The following is a 12,553-nucleotide window of genomic DNA, read 5'->3' on the forward strand; positions in this document are numbered from 1 at the left end:
TTTATTGCATGAGTGGAAACCCCACTAATGATGATGATTAGCAGAGGTCATTTGCCAACTCAAAAATGGCCAATGTCATCCCAGTTCACTGCTGCTACTCTGAAACCCTTGTATAAAATAATCTGTAGTGACAGTACCTGTGGTGATATTGAGAGTCCTCCAAGTGGGTCCCCATCCAAGATGTCTGTCCCTGCATTATAAACGATGATATCAGGCAAGACCTCATTCAGTGTTCCCTCCATGTGGAGCTCAACCTTCTGAAGGTACTCTGAGTCTTCAGTGCCCCAGTCCAGCTCCACCTTCCTTTTTATTGCTCCTGGTGTTGAACAAAAAATTAATACAAGACTGGTGCATATAAGACACAGTGAAGATACCGAACATAGCAACTCAATAACCCAACTGATACAAAGTAGAAGCATTTATGGGGAGTTGATTCCAAAGACATCACTTATACATGGTCTAGGAATTGCTGTAGTATTTTAACAGGATTTCTTTTAGAACTGGCAGAGTTCTGAGAGCAATAAAAGAAATGAATATTATGAGAAAGTGTAAGAATAAATTGTCGACTGACTGTAATGAAGCTGGTATGGGAATAGTGAAGGAAGCCATTGATGGTATTGTAAAACTTTTGACTCGTATCTGTAATATGTGCTTCCAAATGAGTACTTTTCCAAGTAAATTGAAAATCTTTCTACTGTTAGATAAAGCAGGAAGTAACCATCATCTTTCCAACCTCAGATTAGTGTCTATACTTCCCCTGTTTTAAAACATATTAGAAAAACTTTTTATTAATAGGTTAGACAGTTTTATTGAAAAGTACAAGCAGTTTGACATAGTATGACACTGTATGGCACTGAGTGAGACCATTAACCATCAAGTATAAATCAGTGAAATGGGAGGGGTAAAGCTTCAACACGGCCCATGCCATATTTTTGGTTAACAGACAACATTTCATCAGAAAGTAAATATAAAATATTTACTAATACCATTTTTGAAGTCACACAGGAGCGGGGCTACAGACAGAAATTGTTTATTCTGCAAATAAAGCATTAATGATACTTTAATTCGATTTACTCATGGATGCTAATCGTAGTTTTCATTCTAAAGAGCACTTGCACCTGAGATCACAACATCAGAGGGGAATAATTTAAAATGGTGGCGTAAAAAGACAATGAATAAGATATTAAAAAAAGATATTCAATAACAATGAATATCTACTTTGAAGTCTTTGTGTTTGTATATGGATACTTTATAGATACCTTACTGGTCCCAGGTTGGAGCCCCTTCTGCTTTCAGAACTCCCTTAATTCTACATAAAACAGACTCAACACAGCGCTGGAAACAATCCTTATAGATTTTGTTCCATAGCATCACATAGAGATTTTTCAGCTTTGAATTTCACCAAATCCCAAGAGTGCTCTGTTGGATTGAGATCTGGTACTATGGAGGCCATGTCAGCTGTGTGAAATCATGCTGCTTCCTGTGGAAACATGCATAAAAGGATGGCTACACTCTGGTCATACAATACTTAGGTAGACTGTTGTGTTTAAATCATGCTCACTGGGTGCTAAGTGATCCAATATGTGCCAAGACAATATCGTCCTATTTTAGTGAGTCTGTGTAACCTGAGTTTCCTGTTCTTGGTGCTTTAAAGTTCAATAGGGATGCCCTCGTTGTTCCCATGGTTATAATGTGTTTATTTGAGTTACTGTTGCCTTCCTGTCAGCTTGAAGCAGTCTGGCCATTCCCCTCTGGCAACAATGAGGCATTTTCAGTCAGAGAGCTGCTGTTCATTGGAAAACTATGAGCTAGCTAAGACTATTAGCAGAATCTAAAACAACACCTGTCAGTTTAGACATCTGTGTTTTCATGTTGCATCCCTGGTCTGTACCACTGCATATGACCACGTTTTATTAATGGGAAAAGCTTTTAATTCCATGTAATTCTTTGTTTCTTATTTCAGAGTTAGACACCTAGAGTTACACTTGTGAACATTAATATTACATATTGCACCTTTAAAGTGTACTGAATACAGTGTTAATTTTGACAGCAAATGTTGATTTAGTTTTAGTCATAATTTAGGCATCAGATTTATTTTAGTTTAGTTTCAGTTGATAAAATATAAGATTATCATAGAAAAAATCTGAAGTAGATTCCTTTGACTAAAATGTTTTACCGGTGAGAGTTTCTCCACACCGTTTGCAAATATATTATTTTCCTTAACATCATACACGAAATGTGTCTCCTCTTCTCTTCCTCCCAAGAATTCACATTTTGTCGTGTTTTCATGGGAGCATTTAATTCATCGACGAAAGTGTAAATCCAGTCTTTAAGTCTGACGTCATTAGCCTTGTCTAGGGCCTAAACTACTGCAGGTCCCAAAGTCAAACAATCACTGTGGCATCACTGAGAGTTGAAAAAATGTCTAAATTCTTTCATCTGTAATAAAATGATCAGTGTGGCTGCTCTACCAGGTGTAACAATTAAGTTTAACATCCAGACATCCATGAAAATGGAATTTATGACATTTAACGGAGTTAGAAGTTAGCAGGAAGTTAGCTCGCTAGCTTTCATCTAAATACAATATAGCATGTCCTGATGGAGGGATTTCGGAAACAAATTAAAACGTACAGCTCTGCTATCACTTCCGACATAAATGAAGACAAAAAACTAAACAGCAGTGATGTTTGTAGGGTTACTGAAGTTGGGCTAGCTGGTATATAACGATGTGCTACATGATTGCTAGTGACACAGCTATGTTAGCATAATATAAACAGTGAAGCTGGAGGGCGAACCCTAACTTGATAAAAGTTAACATGAGGGTTCCCGATGGTTAGGGACTGTCATGATCGGAGGCAATAAGACACAGGGTTCTCAAGCACGAACCGCTTTTATTGAATTGTAGCAGCAGTGTACGAGGCTACATCCATTTCTGAAGAAGCATGTACACACCAGTATTATAGCGACCCCTAGTGGCTGCCCTCATGGTAGCCTTACTAGGACAACATAAACTGATTTCACAACATCTCCCCCTTTAACAAAAGTACTTTAAACATAAAACAGTGTTGACAGAACGCAGGACATCACAGGGGTAGACTACCCTCAGTCCTGATAAGGGATTATTCTGCCCTTAGAACATAGAAAGGAGATAGCCCTCAGTCTCTGAATCTGAGAGGTACTTTAATCTCCCGCCCCCTGGAAGTCACTCTCACAGGTGTGGTAGGGCGGAGAGGAGATCCCGGGACAGGAACTGGCAATGCCTGCCTTACTGGTGGTTCTTGGGAAGCAGCCGCTCCTTTAGTTGGAGTAGTCGGTGTAGCTTGAATAGTGCTCTGCTGCTGCTCCTCAGGATCAGCGGTGCCTGGGACAGGCTGAAGGTGTCGTCTGTTGCGGCGAGTCACGTTCCCATTCGCCATCTCCACCAAGTAGGATCTCGGCTCTTTAGACTTACTGATGACCTTGGCTGGAGTCGTCCACCCCTTTTCCCCGTCAAGCTTCACTACAACATCCTGGCCTGGGAGAAGCTCAGGAAGTGGACGAGCTGAATGTCTGCGGTTGTAGAAGAATCTGTAAGAGTCCTTAGCTGCAGCATCCCTTTGGCACACCGTGTCCCTATTGACTGGACTGGGCAGCAATGTCTTTTCGAGTACTGGGACGGTGGTGCGGATTTGACGTCCTGTCATAAGTTGAGCTGGGCTTGCACCGGTTGCTGCAATTGGTGTAGAGCGGTAACTCATTAAGGCTAAGCAGGGGTCAGGCTGTTTGAGAATGTACTTGGCCGTTTGGACGGCTCTTTCAGCAGCTCCATTTGACTGGGGGTAATGAGGGCTCGACGCAGTGTGGGTGAAGCCATAACTCAGTTTGAAGTCTTGGAACTCTGTTGATGTGAACTGCGTCCCATTATCACTGACCAGTTCTAACGGGATGCCCCATCTAACGAACATGTGTTTCAGCTTGTTACTGACCTGTCTGCTGGTTGTTGTAGTGAGGGAAGCAATCTCAATGTCTCTTGAAAAATAGTCAACAACGACAAGAAAGTTCTTACCCTCGAGCTCGCACAGATCAGCCACAATCTTTTGCCAGGGGCCATTGAGCAGAGGAGTAGTCACGAGGGGTTCCCGTCGCTGTGTAGGCTTGTGCTCTCTGCAAAAGATGCATGACCTCACCTTGTGTGTTATTTGAAGTCCAATGTTGGGCCACCACACTGTTGATCTTGCGTGCTCTCTACATTTAGTTAGTCCTTGGTGGCCTTCATGTAATTGGTCAAGGACACTGGGTCTGAGTGCTGTGGGAATTACGATGCGATCGTGGTAGAGCACTAGACCATCTGATTCTGAAAGGTGGCTTCTGGCTCCATAAAAGCCTTGCAGTGGTGAGCTCTTTGCCATTCTCCGAGGCCACCCTTGTCTGATGAAGATGATTGCTTTTTGAAGCTCTGGGTCCCTCTGTGTAGCTCTACGAATTTCCTCCAACTTATGTGACTTGATAGATTTGCTTGTCACTACGTTGCTCACATATGCCTTGACCTGGCTGTCTGTCTCGGACGGGTAGCATCCGTGCAGTGGATGTCTGGAGAGTGCGTCCGCCACCACTAACTGTTTGCCGGGAACGTGCTCAGCAGTGACATTGAATCGCATCAGCCGCATCAGCAGTCTCTGACATCTCAGTGGCGTTTTATCAAGGTCGTACGAGTTGATCAAAGGCACCAAGGGCTTATGGTCAGTTTGTAGACGTACATGATCCATGCCTTGGATGTAGTGGGCAAAACGTTCGCAGGCCCAGACAGATGCTAAACACTCTTTTTTGATCTGCAAATATCTTTTCTCTGCGTCTGTGTGTGTGCGAGAACAAAAAGCAACGGGCCGTAACTCCCCCTCATGGTCCTGTAACAGTGCAGCACCCAGGCCATAGCTGCTGGCGTCCGCACTGACAACTGTTGGTCGGCCTGCATCATAATAACAAAGTGCTGGTGCAGCCACGAGCATTGCTTTTGCTTTGTTGAATGCTTGCTCCTGAGGCTCGCCCCACGCCCATACAGTCTCTTGAGTAGGTTGGACAGGGGGTGCAGCACCGTGGACAGGCCCGGCAGGAATTTTCCAACATAGTTTATTAATCCGAGTACCTGCCCGAGTTGTTCTACATTGGGGGGGCTGGGCATCCTTGCAATAGCCTCCACCTTGCCATCATCAGGTTTCACACCATCCGCACTGATGATGTGACCGAAGAACTGTAGTTCATTCTTTCCGAAGTGGCACTTGGACCTGTTGAGCTTAAGGCCTGATGCTTTGATTGTCTGTAATACTGCATCCAAGCGTTGGTCATGCTCCTCTTTGTTAGCCCCGAAAACCAGTATGTCGTCCATCACGACGACAGTCCCCTCTAGGCCCTTGAGCAAGGTGCTCATGAGCCGCTGGAAGATCTCGGGTGCTGAAGTTATGCCAAATGGCAGGCGTCTGAAGCAAAACCTGCCCATGGGAGTTATGAACGTGGTTAGTTTTTGGCAGCTGGGGTCCAGTGGTATCTGCCAGAACCCGCTGGAGGCATCCAAAGTGGAGAAAACTTTAGCCCCTGCTAACTTGGGAGTTATGTCATCCAATGTGAGCAAGATGTACCGTTCGCACTTTACACCCTTATTCAGACATTTTAAGTCCACACACACTCTGACCTCATCCTTGTTGCACTTTGGAGCAGGCACCATTGGTGCACACCAGTCTGTTGGCTCGGTGACTTCCTCAATGATGCCAAGTTTGAGCATGCGCTTTATTTCATTTTCCACCTTTGGGAGGAGAGGAAAATAGAATAGAATAGAATAGAATAGAATAGAATAGAATTCAACTTTATTGTCATTGTGTCAACTTTATTGACATGTGCAATGAAAAGGCACCCGGCGTGGGGTGGTTACACTGTACGGCACTGCATCTTCGGTCAGCTCGATTTTTACAGGTTCACAGTTCAGCAGGCCAATTTCTCCGAACACATCCTCTGTTAAGTCACTATTGATTTTGTTAACTCTAGCGACTAGTCCCATGCGCTTCACCACTGTCTTTCCCAGTAGGTTACTTGCATATTGCCCTTTTATAACTGTAATCCAGTACTGGTACTTTTGGCCTTTGTACACTATAGTAGCAAGGAATTTACCCATGCACTTGACTTTTCCACCAGGGCTGTACACAGTTGGCTTACACTGGATAAGTTTGGGTCTCTGCTGTAGCTTATTAAAGGTTGTTTCTGTCATAACAGTGGTGTCTGCGCCTGTATCAATTTTGAAATCAACTGGACTGCCATTTACCAGTAGCTCAATGTCCCAGTCGGCATCTGAGCCTGACTCCTCAATGACTGTTGTTTTTGGCTCAGTTACTGCTCCCAGGAAAAGCTCCCCTATGAAGAATGAATCCTCATCTGAATCCTCTACAGCCTCAGCCCTGACCTCTTTTAGCATTTTGGTTTTGCATACAACTTCAAAGTGTCCCAATTTATTGCACTTTCTGCATCTTTTATTGCGGGCTGGGCAGTTTTCTCTTTTGTCATGCACCCTGTTGCATCTTTGGCATTTTGGGTTACTCTCACCATGTTGTTGCTCACGTACCTGACGAGGTTGGTAGTAACTCCTTCTCATGCTGTTATAATGCCTCTGTTTCACCTCATTCACAGTGCTTTCCACTCGCTCCGCACTTTGCTGTTTGACTTGTTCACTCTGGCGTGCTAGTTGAATGGCTCTATCCAGAGTTAAGTCCGCCTCGAGCTGGAGTTTTTGTGAAACATCTTTGTCAATTAATCCAATGACGATATGGTCCCGGATCTGCTCGTCTTTACTGCCGCCGAACTCGCAGTGCTGCGCGAGCTCGTACAAGCTCCGCACGAAAGCCTCGACCGTCTCCCCGACCCTCTGGCTCCGTTTGTGAAAACAGGCACGGTCGTGGATAACGTTTCTCTTTGGGACGAAGTGCTCATCGAACTTTTGTATAACCAGATCATACTCAAACTGCGGACTTGGCCTGGCCTCTGTAGCAGCAGGAAACACAAATGAGCCATATATTGGTTCAGCATCTCTCCCCATGGAGTAAAGAAGCGAGTTCACCTGCACTTCGCCGCTCTCCATCCCTAGCTTGGACGCCACTCGAAAACGGAAGAATCTCTGCCGCCATATCGGCCACTCTGCCGGCTGTGTAAAGTCGAACGGCTCCGGAGGTCCAAATTTAGCCATTTCTCCGTGTAACTTGGAGTGAAGTCCTCAATTCTGACACCATGTCATGATCGGAGGCAATAAGACGCAGGGTTCTCAAGCACGAACCACTTTTATTGAATTGTAGCAGCAGTGTATGAGGCTACATCCATTTCTGAAGAAGCATGTACACCAGTATTATAGCGACCCCTAGTGGCTGCCCCCATGGTAGCCTTACTAGGACAACATAAACCGATTTCACAACAGGGACAAATGCAATCGCATGGCAGGATGCTGTAAACGGACCAAACTTCAGTCAGGAGAACAATCCATCCACAATACGAGGTTAGTCATTAATATACTGCTGCATGGGCTGGGCTGTAGTTACATCGTAAGGTTTTAAAAACTGAGCTTTAAAATGAATAGCGGTAATAAAAACCAAGAGAGGCCGACAGTGATCACTGACTGTTTTTAGCAGCTTTTTGAGATTAAACAGAACAAGATACAAAGCATTAAAATATGTTAAAAACACAAAAGGCTTATTAAACGCAGAGTAGTTTGGGCCCGGAAGCAGGGTTCGTCACCTTAAAGACCGGATACATTTTATCATAGTGTTTTTCCTTAAGCATTCGTTCTTGTCGCCAACGAAAACTAATGAAAATTATAAGTTGACAAAATTACCACTGATTGAATAAAGCGCTAATTCAGTAGGTGAAAGTGGCTTTGGGTGTAAAAACAACTTGAAATACATCCTCAGCATCCCTAGTTTAAAAAATATAAACTAACCAAACTTCTATAACAAGGATGCTGGATGTTACTTGTTTGATCTTCAACACAGTGGATGTTACATGTAAAAGCAGCACCCAGATCAATTACATGTTTAACCAGTAATACATTAAACGGTAACAATATGGTCAATATTGTTCCCTTTACTTGTATTTGTGTATGACGGACACTAGAGAAAATGGCTAATTATTTATAACAAGTATCAAGTAAGGATGCTGGACCAATATGTGATTTAGCTCTTCCGACTTTCACAAGACCTTTTCATCTATATTTTACAGTACATTTTATTGACTTTCTTTAGTAATACTCTGTTTGATTAACAAATCAAACTAAAACAACATCTGATTTTTTTTTAATAGAACATCAATGTAGGTAACTGGATTTCTTCATTCTAAAATTTTACAATTCTGCAGAAGTGCTTTAATTCCATTTATACTAATTAAACTTGAACATTATGAAAAAGGTTAATTAGAAAACCTTAATGTTTTTAAACAGAATAAGGCTGTAAAAACAGGACAAGCCAGTGCAACGGCACATTAAAGTAAAACAAAAAGTTCTTGGTAGGTTTTACAAGACTTTCAAGAAAAAAAAAACATTTAAGCTTGGGCTTTAAAGGTACAGAGAAATAAATGTGTCTCAGAGAAAAAATGTGAAAAAGAATACGACTGCAGTTTTTTTTTTTTTTTTTTAATCTTAAACAAGCCAGAATATACATTTATTTTACTCTCTTAAGGGGAGAGACAATTATAAAATGTCTTAAATTCAATTAATTGTGCCGAGCAAGATAACTGGATGGAGGACGGAGAGAATTTTTTTAAGGCACACTGCGACATTTGCTCTGCAGAGTATTGTTAGAATCGAGGCTACACAGTGGAATGCGGCCCCTGTCAGAGTAGCTTTAATGTATTGACAGATTAATTTGTGCAGAAGCCATGATTATGGTGTCGCAGGGGCTGCTGCGTGCTAGATTTCCCGCTGAGTGCTAACAGAGTGAGTTGTAGTGCTTGGGGAAATCACAGCATAATTAAAATGGTACACAGTGACATCTAAGGGATGGGAGTGGGGGAAGGCAACTAACCACTACTACTATCTCAACCTTGATGGGGTATTTGGAGAAGTGTTGGGTTTGTTTTTGTCATGCATTTAAGTCCCATAGAACATGTGAACGACAAACCTGTTTGAAGGTACGAATTATTTCAAAATTGTTATGAATTGAAAGGTCAAAAGAGGCAGTTTGAGAGGAAAATCAACGGTGCTTTTCACTCACTTTTGGCATATTCGTCTCCAGGATAAATGTAGCGATTATACATATCCATGATGAACACTCGCCTGTCGTCCAAAAAGTCACGCTCGTGTCCATTTCCCTGTAAAACAGCAGGACCACGTGCCATTAAAAAAACAAAACAAAAGAAAAAAAACATGAAAACATTTTGATGCTGTCACTTTTCTCCAAACATCATTAAGCACCGACAAACTGAATCAAGTAAGCCTTTTTCACCCTTGAAGATGTCTTTGACAGTCAGCTACAGTACATCATTTGAAAGTGCCGAGGTCCACACAGGTGTCCCTCAGACCCATTTGTTTACCCGAGACATGCTGCGCTGACTGACAGCAGCAGATGAGGAATAAATAGTCTTGTCATCTGAAGGCATTAAATGTTAAAAATGCTTTCAAAAAACTCATGGCTGTTTTTTCACTTTTCATTCCCTCCCCTCCATTTGTCACTCAAAGTGTCTGGCTGCTGTCAGGAGATTAGGCTTTGTGCCAAGTCTAGTAGTACTGGATGGAATAGCGGATGTATGGGACGTGAAGGACAGTTTTGTACCAGCTGAGCATCATGCTCAATGACTGTGTAATGCATTTTTGTATGATGAATGGTAAAGATGGCTGCTTGATAGGCTCTCATGTCTGGTTCAACGACAAATCCAAAGTAAAGATCAAGTGAGTGAGTGGAGCAAAGCAGGGCTGCACATGAAAGAGCACAAGGACTGCAATATCTATAGAAATTCATCATTAAACTTAAATATTGCGTTCATGACAAATGTCACAGACAAATGCAGAACTAAATACAATAATGTTTATATAAAAAAATAGCATGGATCTAAAACAATGACAAATGAACCAAAGTGTCACTGAGGAGCCAACATTAGCTCAAATGCTGTGAAAGCAGAGAAGGCAGATGCTGCATCAAGAGCAGACAATTAAATAAAGAATCACCAGTCTCCAGAACGCTGACTCCACGATGTAACAACAGCTTCACTGTGTGAACAGCTCAGTCTGACGCTGTGGGTTTGCTTGTGAGAAGTAAATCTCTCCCAGCTGCAGTCCAAAAAGGAATGCTTTCAGTGGTTGATGCCATGATGTCCGTCATGCATGTCATGCCACTCCATGACATGAATGACAGACATGCAGTGGCAAAAATGCAATTTCTAAAAGAGCAGCAATAAACTACACTGTGAGTCTGTAACCCAAACTGTATTCCCGCTGGATTGTTTATGATTAATTACTTTTAATTTAAGATAAGATAACCTTTATTAGTCCCACACATGGGAAATTTGTTTTTATTATTATATTATGAAACTCCCTGGTACCAAACTCTGACTTCACTTTATGTGAAGGCTAAACTTAGTAGAAAACATGACTTTTTTAGATGAAAGATATTGACAAACAATCTTATAAATCCTGAAGAAACTAGGTGTACTAGTTATTTAGTGAGAGTGAAACTTAATATTACAGTAATTATTATTCAGCAAGAGGGTGTGAGAATATGTTTAGGCTTAGTTTTTTTAATGAATAAATAATGGGACAGTTTAACATGTTACATGTTGTTGAGGTTGTATTTACCAAATCCTAAGACCTGCAAAGGACCAGATGATCTTTTTATTATATGATGATGCATAAAAACTCCAATTAAAAGAGGGCGCATTTTCTTTTACTTGATTGCCCCCTGTAGCATTGAATGTCAATTTGGACTAAGCCTTTAGATTTGATCTCGTCTCAATTTGCAAAAAATGTATTTCAATGAACATTACAATTTGATTTATAATAAATTTCCTCTCATCGAGGAAACCAAGCCAAGGAGCCAAGTCAATTTTGATGAACAACTTTATCAAGGCCGTGCAGATGTATTACAGCCGGTTTGGTGTCAGGTAATCCCCCCCCCAAAAAACAACAACAACAACAAAAAACAACAACAACAAAAAAAAAAAAGAAAGAAAAGAAAAACTTTACATTTATTCTTTAAAACCATTTGTAATCAGGTATCCCATCATCCATCAGCAGCCCATATGGACATATAACCCAGATAACTTTAGGTGTGTGAATCAAAACAACTTCTGAATAAGGGGGAAAAAAAGTCTATATTAGAGATGTGCTGGGACATTTTTCATGATCCTATTACTCTGGTCAGAGATAGCAGAGGACACAAGAGTATCATAATAATCAACAGATTAGTATACAGTTAGAAAAAACTTCAGTCTATTACTGGAATTGATTAATCAAACCTAATAAAAATGGTTGACTCCAGTAATCTATATATTCGTAATCACAAATTTTGTTTTTTTTTTATTCTTACAGTGAAATCAAAAATATCATGCATGCTTGTCCCTCTAAGACAAAAGGTTTTGAAGAGCATGTGGGTGGGGCTACAGTGCTCAACCAGAGTGGTGTGGCAAATAGCAAATCACAGGTATTTATGCAGCAATTTTCTGCTCTTACTGAGCACTTGAAGTGCTTCTATACTAAAAGCCATATTCACCAAGGACACTTCGACATGCAGTTTGGAGAAAGGTAAGTCACATTGTCCCCTAACAGCCACCGAGCTCTGCCCCTTACATAACCATATTAAAGAGGGATCAAAACAGGAATACAGTAGTAGTGACGTGGCAAGCAGATATCACGGGATGTCAGTTAAATTGACCAATTGTACCACTGCGGGGTCCAACAATGGCTACATTCACACTGCAGGCGAAAGCGCATCAAATCCAATTTTTTTGACCCTATGCGACCCGTATCCCATCATGGTATGACAGTGTGAACGGCGCAAATCCGATATTTTCAAATCCGATCTGGGTCACTTTCGTATGTGGTACTGAATCCGATACATATCCGATGTTTTAGAAAGCGACTGCTGTGTGAACGGTCATGTCGCATTAAATCCGTCTTTTACGTCACTGCCACAAGACAGACGCCAATTATCAGCGCCGGAGAAGTGAGCGAGAAGACATCGCGAACGCTTCCTGGCCATCCAGTGTAGATGTTAGTGAGACTTTTGGGAAGTCAACGTTGGAGAAACGTGAACATTTTATTTATACTGTATAATCTGCAGATTCTGACAGAAATCTGCAGATTATCCTTTGAAGCACCGCTCCTCTAAAACAGCAACAAGGATAATTATTAGGTTATTTACATTATTATGTAAATAACAAAATAATTTAAAGCAAAAATTGGGAAACGTGAAGTCCGAAGTCTTTATATTAAGGGCCATCAGTCAAACAATACTGTTTGGTCTGGGTCTAAACAGAGCGCGTTGTGTGTGACGTCTTCTTTTGCGCATGCGGGCCGCTTTGAGCGTTCACACTAGAGAGCGTTTGTTGTCGCATTTTA

The 12,553-nt window shown here is 41.7% G+C and overlaps 1 protein-coding gene across 1 annotated transcript in view; it reads right to left on the reverse strand.

The window, feature by feature from the left end:
* Positions 1–12,553, reverse strand: part of hdac11 (histone deacetylase 11) — a 59,102-nt gene that overhangs the window by 10,891 nt on the left and 35,658 nt on the right. The window contains exons 9-10 of the mRNA XM_003446517.5: positions 9,216–9,312; positions 138–316 (exon numbers count right to left, since the gene is read on the reverse strand). Coding sequence (XP_003446565.1) covers positions 138–316; positions 9,216–9,312 — 276 coding nt within the window. The remainder of the gene's footprint in view (positions 1–137; positions 317–9,215; positions 9,313–12,553) is intronic.

The sequence above is a fragment of the Oreochromis niloticus genome, linkage group LG5 (assembly GCF_001858045.2).
Source record: "Oreochromis niloticus isolate F11D_XX linkage group LG5, O_niloticus_UMD_NMBU, whole genome shotgun sequence".
NCBI classification, from domain to species: Eukaryota; Metazoa; Chordata; class Actinopteri; order Cichliformes; family Cichlidae; genus Oreochromis; species Oreochromis niloticus.